This window comes from Pteropus vampyrus, unplaced genomic scaffold (assembly GCF_000151845.1).
Source record: "Pteropus vampyrus isolate Shadow unplaced genomic scaffold, Pvam_2.0 Scaffold287, whole genome shotgun sequence".
In the NCBI taxonomy this organism is placed as follows: Eukaryota; Metazoa; Chordata; class Mammalia; order Chiroptera; family Pteropodidae; genus Pteropus; species Pteropus vampyrus.
In genome coordinates, this window is record NW_011889068.1 from 1122369 (window position 1) to 1131061 (window position 8693).

The following is an 8693-nucleotide window of genomic DNA, read 5'->3' on the forward strand; positions in this document are numbered from 1 at the left end:
CCTCTCAGCAAAGAGAGCTGGCAAGGGCTATATAAGAAACCGTCATCATATCCAGTGCAGGGGACCTCGCATCATCTATAATGAGGACAATGGCATCATCAAAGCCTTCAGAAACATCCCAGGGATTACTCTGCTTAATGTAAGCAAACTGAACATTTCCAAGCTTGCTCCTGGTGGGCACGCGGGCCATTTCCACATTTGGACTGAAAGTGTTTTCCGCAGGTTAGATGATCTGTACGGCACTTGGCATAAAGCTGCCTCTTTCAAGAGTAACTACAACCTTCCTATGCACAAGATGCTCTATACAGACTTTAGCCGAATCTTGAAAAACCCAGAGAATCAGGGAGCCCTCCGAGTATCATGCAAAATTCATCGCAGAGTCCTAAAGAAGAAGCCACTGAAAAACCTGAGAACCATGTTGAAGCCAAACCCACGTGCAAAGACCATACGCTGGAACATCATTCTTCACCAGGCCAAGAATCGCAAGCTCCGAGTAAATAAAGCAACAGCAGCGCTAGAAGCCAAATCAGGTGAGAAAAAGCCTGTGGTGGGGAAGAAAGGCTGCAGCTACCAAGAAACCAGCAGCTGAGAAGCCCGTGGAAAAGAAACGCCACCAAAGGAAAGAAGCCTGTGGCATAAACTGAAATTAGATTATTCCGTAAAAGTCAAATCACTTTGGGACAGCTAATTTTGAATAAAAACCTGATCAAAGAGGCAGTGAGAAACATGAAAAAAAAAAAAAAACAGAATTAAAGAGATAGTGCATGTAAGAGTTCACTTGATAAGTGAACATGTAGCGCATAGTTAATATTAACATTTACAATTATTGATTTGAAAGTGGGCATGTTTTTCATTGTTAAAAAAAAATTCTATGATTTTTCAAACAACACAGGCCCCCACTTTAAGACTCACCGTCCTCTATACAGAACTCTATCTCTTATGATTGAACACAAGCTCCATTCCTTAGACACTTGATTCATAATTTTCATTGTTGGCCATAATTATAGTGCCACTAAATTATCAGTGCATCACAGTTGGTATTGTGAATAATAGCCACCAACATTCGTGATTACTTAAAAAAATAGATCTATTAAATAATTAAATTTAAAAAGTAGAAAAGATGGGTGTAGCATTTGACTTATTTTACATTATAACTTTTCATGCTGTTACTTAAGAAAATGGTCAAAATGCCTTAGACCGATTTTAGTAGTTTTGGAAATACTCACATTTGGGGACTTGATAAAGTACTTTTGGATGTCAGGCTGGCACATCTACATGGCAATGTGAAAATAAACATAAACTATTCCAAGTACCACACCGTTTTACTTGGTGGGCGGCGGGGGGAGAGAGGGGGCGGCAGGATGCAGTGATACATAGAAACAAGACCCCATCGCCAACCATAAATCCACCTGATCATACATACCTTCTTAATGGTTATTATGTATTTTCTGAGATCTTTCCGAAAAATACAAATATTCTTGACTTCCCATGTGAAGACCTTTTTCTCTACAGAACGCTAGTTTAAGCTAATGAATATTCCATGTCATTTCAAGTTTTCTGGGGATATTATTAGTAACAAAGTCAGTAAGTAAATTTCATGTTTTTCTACCTTTGTAAATAAGACAATCTTTTTTCCCTTCCGAAATTTCCCATGCTTGTGATGGACAGATAAAACGCTGAATAAGATTTGAAATTAGGTTAACTTTTAATTCTGCCATATATATATATATGTAGCATTTGCAACTAGGTGATTGAGAAGACACAGCAACGTCTGAGATGTATCAAAGTGGTAACTAAGAACCTTTAGATCTAACCAATTAGATTGTCGAACTGAAGACAGGCTCTATTTACAGAATAGAATGAGTTGACATGAAGTCTAGAAAAAGGAAGATAGAAACTCATTAATGTAGCTTCGGCATTGTCCGAAGTTGTGCGTGCCCTTATCGGGAGACTCCAGGACGTCCTCTTGATGGCTCGGTTTCCTAGCAGAGGACTATGTATCAAACTATCATGGAGTGGTGGTATTGGCCAGTGTGTTGATCAGTTCTACCCATTTTGCTTCCAACTTGAACCAAAGTTCTGATTTTACTGTTTCCATGAGAACTGGCCTACAGTAGTCGCCCTTTACCTGCAGTTTTGCCTTCCATGGTTTCAGTTACCTGCGGTCGTCTGAAAATATTAAAAGGAAGATTCCAGACAGAAATAAACAACTCATAAATTTTAAATTACGTGCTGTTCCGTGTGATGAAATCTCATGCCATCCCGTCCCGGATGTGGATCATTCCTTTGTCCAGTGTATCCATGCTTATATGTTACCCACCTGTGAATCACTTAGTAGCCATCTTGGTTATCAGACTGACTGTCATGGTATCAGAGTGCTTGTGTCCAAGTAACCCTTATTTTACTTAACAATGTCCCCAAACCACAAGAGTAGTGCTGCTGGCAATTCAGATATGCCAAAGAAAAGCTATAAAATGCTTCTTTTAAGTGGAAATATGTAAGTTCGGTATTATTCATGGTTTCAGACATCCACTGGGGGTCTTGAAACATATCCTCTGTGGATAAGACAGGGCTAATGCTTAGGGAGAATGCACTCATTAAACACAAGTGTCCAGGTCCCCTGCAGTCATTTACTCACTGCAAATAATCTGGGACCATGGTTTTATATCACAAAAATAAGGAACATTTAAAGTACCCTCTAAAATGTCACTCATGACCTATTATGGTCACATGGCACATGATGATGTTTTGGTCAATGACAGACCTCATATACCAGGGGTCCCCAGCCCTGGGGCTGTGGAACGGTACCAGTCCATGGCCTCTTAGGAATCGGGCCACACAGAGGGAAGTGAACAGCGGGCAATTGAGCGAAGCTTCATTTGTAATTGCAGCTGCTCCCCAGTGCTAACATCACCGCCTCAGCTCCACCTCAGATCATCAGGTGTTAGATTCTCATAGGAGCACCAGTCCCTGGTGCCAAAAAGGTTGGGGACTGCTGTCATATGCAACAATGGTCCCAGGAGATTATAATGGAGCTAAAAATTCTTACTGCCTAGCAATGTCGTAGCCATCATAGTCTTAGTGTAATGCATTCTTCAGGTGTTTGTGGCAATGCTGGTGTAAACAAACCTACCAGACCGCCAGTGGTTTAAAAGTATAGCACATAAAATTATATATAGGACATAATGCTTGATAATAAATGACTGTTACTGGTTTATGTATTTATTATACTATACCTTTTATTATTTTAGTCTTTCTACTTATAAGTTTGCTGTAAAACAGTATGCTGTTATGCCAGTAGCAACCTCTTACGTCTCTTGATTAAATCAAACACGAGAGACAATGATGCAGTCTCATGTAGTTTTGTTCATCATGGCCCCTAAACATATAAAATTCACTGTTAATATTACCAGTTAAGAGACCACAGTGATTGACCTGGAAACAATTAATAGTGATCGTGACTACAAAGGTGGAAAATCAGTGATGGTTATTGTTCACCTGTCAAGCATGTCCCATTTCACTATAGCTACGATCTTGAAGAACAAGAATAAAGTGATGGAAACTATTAAAGGATCTGCCTCATTGAAAGAGACTAACAAAAATTTGAGACGGGCCTGCATCAGACATGGGGAAACTTCTATTGACTTGGATTGAAGACCAGATACAGAAGCATATCTCTTTAAGTGCCATAATGATCACGGCCACAGTGGAAAATTTGTTTGCAATGTCGAAAGGCTAAACCCAACTATGATGCCGAATTTACAGTTAGCTCTGGGTAATTTATTCAAGAATCATTATTCATCACATAATATGAAACTGGGTGGTGAATCTGCCAGTACTGATGTGAAGGCAGTTGAAAAATTTTTGGAAACTCCAGATAAACTGACTGTGGAAAAAATTACTTGCTAGAGCAAACATTCAATATGGATGAAAACTCTCTATTCTGGAAATGGATGCCTGAAAGGACTTTCATCCATGAGGAGGCCAAATCAATGCGAAGTTTCAAGGCTTTTAAGGACAGGTAAGTCTTGCTTGGGGACAATGTTACACACTACATAGTGAAACCCTTCTGTGATCTGGCAGTTGGTGAGATACCCAGGGCCTTCAAGCCTATCAATAAGCATATGCTGCCAGTGTACGATAAGAACAATAAGTCATGGATGATCCAGCTTCTCTTCTAAGACGCCTCCTGAATTGCTATGCCAGCAAAATGGAAGAGAAAGTAACATAACTTTCAAGATTTTGCTTATTGTTCATAATGCTCCGACATCCTTTATTGATTGATGATCTTCATTCCAATGTCAAAGTGGAGTTTCTCCCTCCAAATACCCCTAATCCAACCAATGGATCAAGGAGTTACAGCAGCTTTGAAGGTCCACTAGCTGAGATCCTTTGCCCAGGCTATTGCTGCAACTAAGGGAGACACTGAGAAAACACTGGTGCAGTTCTGGAAGGATTATATCTACGACTGCATCAGCACCTTGCTTGGGTTTGGGGTGATGTCACCAAGGAGTACATAAACGGCATGTTAGGATGCATGCAAGAGATTCGTCCCTAACTTCAAAGGATTTGCCAAAAATGAGGTTGTAACAATCAAGCCTGTGGCTGAGATGGCACTTTTTCCTGGGTGTGGAGGAGGAGGACACTGCAGAGCTCACAGTTGGCTCCTGAGGCACTGAGTCGTTGGCACTGGAATAGAAATGCATAGCTTAAGAGGGAAAAGGCAACTACAGAACAAACCCAAGAAAAGTTAGTGAGGGAGTTAGCAGATGCTTTTGCAGACATCAACAAACTCCTTAGTTTGAAAACAAGGACCCCCCAACTTCAAAGTCTTCATTAGTAAAAGAATGCTCATGATGCATTATCTGCTTACAAGAAAATCTGATAAACAAAACGAACGTATTTCTGAAAGTAACATATTTCTGAAAGGAGTAACATAGCCTCAGGAATAGCCTCTGGCAGATCCTTCGGGTGGTATTCCAGAAGGCATTGGTATCATAGATGAAGCTCTATGGTGTTATTGTCCCTGAAGACTTTCCTTAGAGACAAAATGGAGGCGGAAGGAAGACTGACATTAATGATCCTGACACTATAGGTCTGGGCTAATGTGTGTGTGTGTCATAGTTTTTAAGTTAAAAAAAAATGTAAAATTTTTTATATAGGAAACAAAAGCAAATAGAATAAGGATTTAAAGAAAATTTTTGTGTACAGCTATACACTGTTAGTTTTAAGATATTACAAAAGATTTGAAGCAAAAATATTAAAATGTTTATAAAGTTGCACTGTGGTTATTGACGAAAAAATTTATAAATGTAGAGTGTTTATAGTCTACAGTAGTGATGTCCTAGGCCCTCACATCACTCACGGCTGACTCTCACAGCACAACTCCAGTCCTGCAAGGCCATTCATGGTAAGCGCCCTATACAGGTGTTTCATTACAATATTTTTACTGTACTTTCTCTACATCGATACACAAATACGTTACAATAGCCTACAATATTCAGTACAGTAAAATGCTGTGCGGTTTTGTAGCACAGGAGCAACAACCTACACCATGCAGCCAGGGCGTGCAGACTAAATCACCTAGGTTTGTGGTAGGTGCACTCTTCACACTAAGATGAAATTGCTGAATAACACATTTGTCAGTACATATCCGTCATTAAGCTACATGTGACTACAATTTGATGGGAGTCATATACTGCGTAACATTTTGGTCAATGGTGGACCACGTATGACAGTGAGATAAGGAGCAGAAAAATTCCCATCACCTAGTGACATCACGCCATCCTAATGCGTGTTTGAGATGATGGTGTAAACAAACCTACTCTGCTGCCAGTCATGTCAAAGTACCATCTAGGTTTGTGTAAGTGTACTCTACGATGTTCACAAGACAAAACTGCCTAACCGAGCATTTCTCAGAACGTACCCCCATCATTAAGAGGCGTGTGACTTGTATAATCAAAAATAGCACACTGTGTAAACAAGATACTTTAGTCAATTTTATCTATGCAAGTCTCAGAGTAAATGTTGAAATGGAAAAAAGTAAAAATTCTAGGCTCAAAAAGCAGTTTCCAATTAGCCTTTATACACTAGTACCCATAGAATGTCACCTATCAATTTAGTCTCAAAACTTCTAATAGAAGCAGCCATAAATTTGTGAGAATTTGCAAATACAGAATCATCAAATAATGAACACTGTATTTTTCCTAAATCAAATTCTTGCAAGTACATCACAAAACTTTAGTTTTGTTGGCTCCTCTCAATAGTCAAAGGAAGTTTCCTACATCTAAGAAAATGAACATATTTCAAGAACAGATGGAGATGATTTATCCTCATCTCACAAAGAAACGCCAAATTCCAACCACCCAACATATAAAGCAAGCTACTGTCATTGCAAATTCTATCTGCAACTCTGGATTTTAGGATAGTTTTAAACTGTGGGAAATTTTAGATACAACTTTTAAGGTGTCTCAAACTAAAGTCTGTTCCTTTAAAAACCTCAAAGCTTGAACCATTTTGTATTCAGATTTTGAAAAATATGGTATATTCTTTTCTACCTTCTGAAAGTACTGAAGAAAAATAAGTGACTGAAATTGTTTTCATCGCACCGAACAGCTAGCCCTTTAGAGGGTGGGTCTACAGTCAGGTAAAATAACAATCATTAGAATGCCTACTGGGTGCACTGATTTAAGCCATGGGGCAGGAGGTGGGGTTTACGTATAGATCCTGAGTTTCAAAAGCGAAAGCCAAAGTGAAAAGCATTCCAGAGACAGCATTAGAAAGCTTCATCATGCAGAGAAGGCTTAAACTGTCATAGGCATGGTTTTATCTGGATTTATTTGTTCCCAAAGGAACAACAGAGCTGGTGTTGAGATAATTCTAACATGGTGATGAGATACTCAGACGTGCACCTATGAAAGCTAACTCTGGCAATAATATCTGGAGAATAGAGATTAAAACCATACCATCCTTAAAAGTGCATGAAATTGCCAGGGCTACTTGTTTTATGCAGATGCCCTGGGTCCTGATCTTCTAAAATCCATTCCCTAGAAAGAACCCCTAATCTCCATTTTTCACAAGTACTTTGGATGATAAAGTATTACACACTGAGATGATCATAATCGTCTACTACCAAATTAAAGATCTTTCAAAAATAAGGCTTAAAATGAATCCTAGTCTATGGCCATGCCACGCTGAATGTGCCCAATGTCATCTTGATCTTGGAAGCTAAGCAGGGTCGGGCCTGATTAGTACTTAGATGGGAGACCACCTTGGAATACCAGGTGCTATGGGCATTAAACAAGTAATAAAAAAATAGTAAAAAATAAAATAAAAAAATAAAAATGAGTCCCAACTTTTTGGCATTTAAGCAATATAAAAATGATACCAAAGACACTCTCTTCTCTAATACGGAGTAACTGTTGTTAGTCTTATACAATACAAATGAGAGCTTAAACTATCTCCCAGCCCAGAAACCTTTAAGTCATAAATTGACATTACCTCAAAATATGTTGAGATCATTTAATAAATACAGATACCTTGCTTAGTTCAAGAATTCACATGGATACCTAAACTCATAAAATACATTAGAGTAACTGTCTTGTGCTTCCGCTTTTCCATATAACCAAGACACCCTTGAAAATTAACAGCAGTACCTTTGTCACGAAATAGGTTCTTATGCCAATTCCAGCTAATCATCTATTTACCCAAGCCAAGAGAAATAAAATAGCATATCACTGTGCACTGTTTAAGGAATTTTTATTAAAGCAAGAATTTTATAATCCAAATTACGTTTCCTTGCTCAGTTACCAATCCTGTTATTTTAAACAGAAGTGACATTCTGAGCTTTTCCACAGTAAAGAATTACAAAATTAAAGAAAGGAATGCTTTAAATTTTTGTACTTTGCTGAAAATTCTTTTTTTCAGGGTCTATAAAACATTAGTTTGTTTTTATATTTTACTATTTTTTTGTGTTTTTTTTTTGTTGTTTTTAAATCAATAAGTAATCTAGGACTAGCATTATGTATGCTAGACCTGGCATTTGCTCGGTACATAAGGTTCAAAGTTTCCTTTCCTTTTTTTATTTATTTTATATTTTGCAATGTTTTTTTTTCCATAATATTTAAGTTTTTCGATGTTTAGATATTTTTCTTCGGTGAAGCACGAGTTTCTTTTCGTGGTCCCTGATCAATCTGTAAGTGTGGGGGGAAAAAAAGATTATAATCATCAAACTTGCTATGAGACTAGATCTTAATTATTCCAACCACCAAAAAGAAAGGATCATTATGTAAAATGATAAAGGTGCTATTTATCACTATAATGGCAATCATATCACAATATAAAAATGTATGCAATTAATTGTGGTAGTATACCTTAAATTGGCCCATTATATATCAAATACTTCAATAAAACCAAAACCAACAAAACAAGAAAAATAAGATGACTAATACTAGTTAGTACTCATCAGTAGTAAATTATAGCCTTGGGCCAAATTTAGTCTGCAGCCAGTTTCTGTGAAGTTTTACTGGAACCAGCCACACACATTTGTTTACATCATCGTCTTTGGTGCTTTCAGACTATAAGAGGGAGTAATAGCAACAAAGACAACAAGGCCTACAAAGCCCAAAGTATTTCCTAGCTGATCCTTTACAGAAAAGCTCTGCCGACCTCTGGCCCTTGTCCTGGCTACACAC

At 38.1% G+C, this 8693-nt stretch overlaps 1 protein-coding gene and 1 pseudogene across 1 annotated transcript in view; both read left to right on the forward strand.

Annotated features, from left to right (window-relative positions):
• Window positions 1-746, forward strand: part of LOC105302914 (60S ribosomal protein L4-like) — a 40323-nt gene extending 39577 nt beyond the window's left edge. Inside the window, 3 exon segments of the mRNA XM_023521017.1 lie at window positions 9-561; window positions 563-607; window positions 609-746. Of these exon segments, the coding sequence (XP_023376785.1) occupies window positions 9-561; window positions 563-607; window positions 609-639 (629 nt within the window). The 3' untranslated portion in view covers window positions 640-746.
• Window positions 747-7175: 6429 nt separating this feature from the next.
• LOC111729881 lies at window positions 7176-7295 on the forward strand (annotated as a pseudogene).
• Window positions 7296-8693: the final 1398 nt, after the last annotated feature.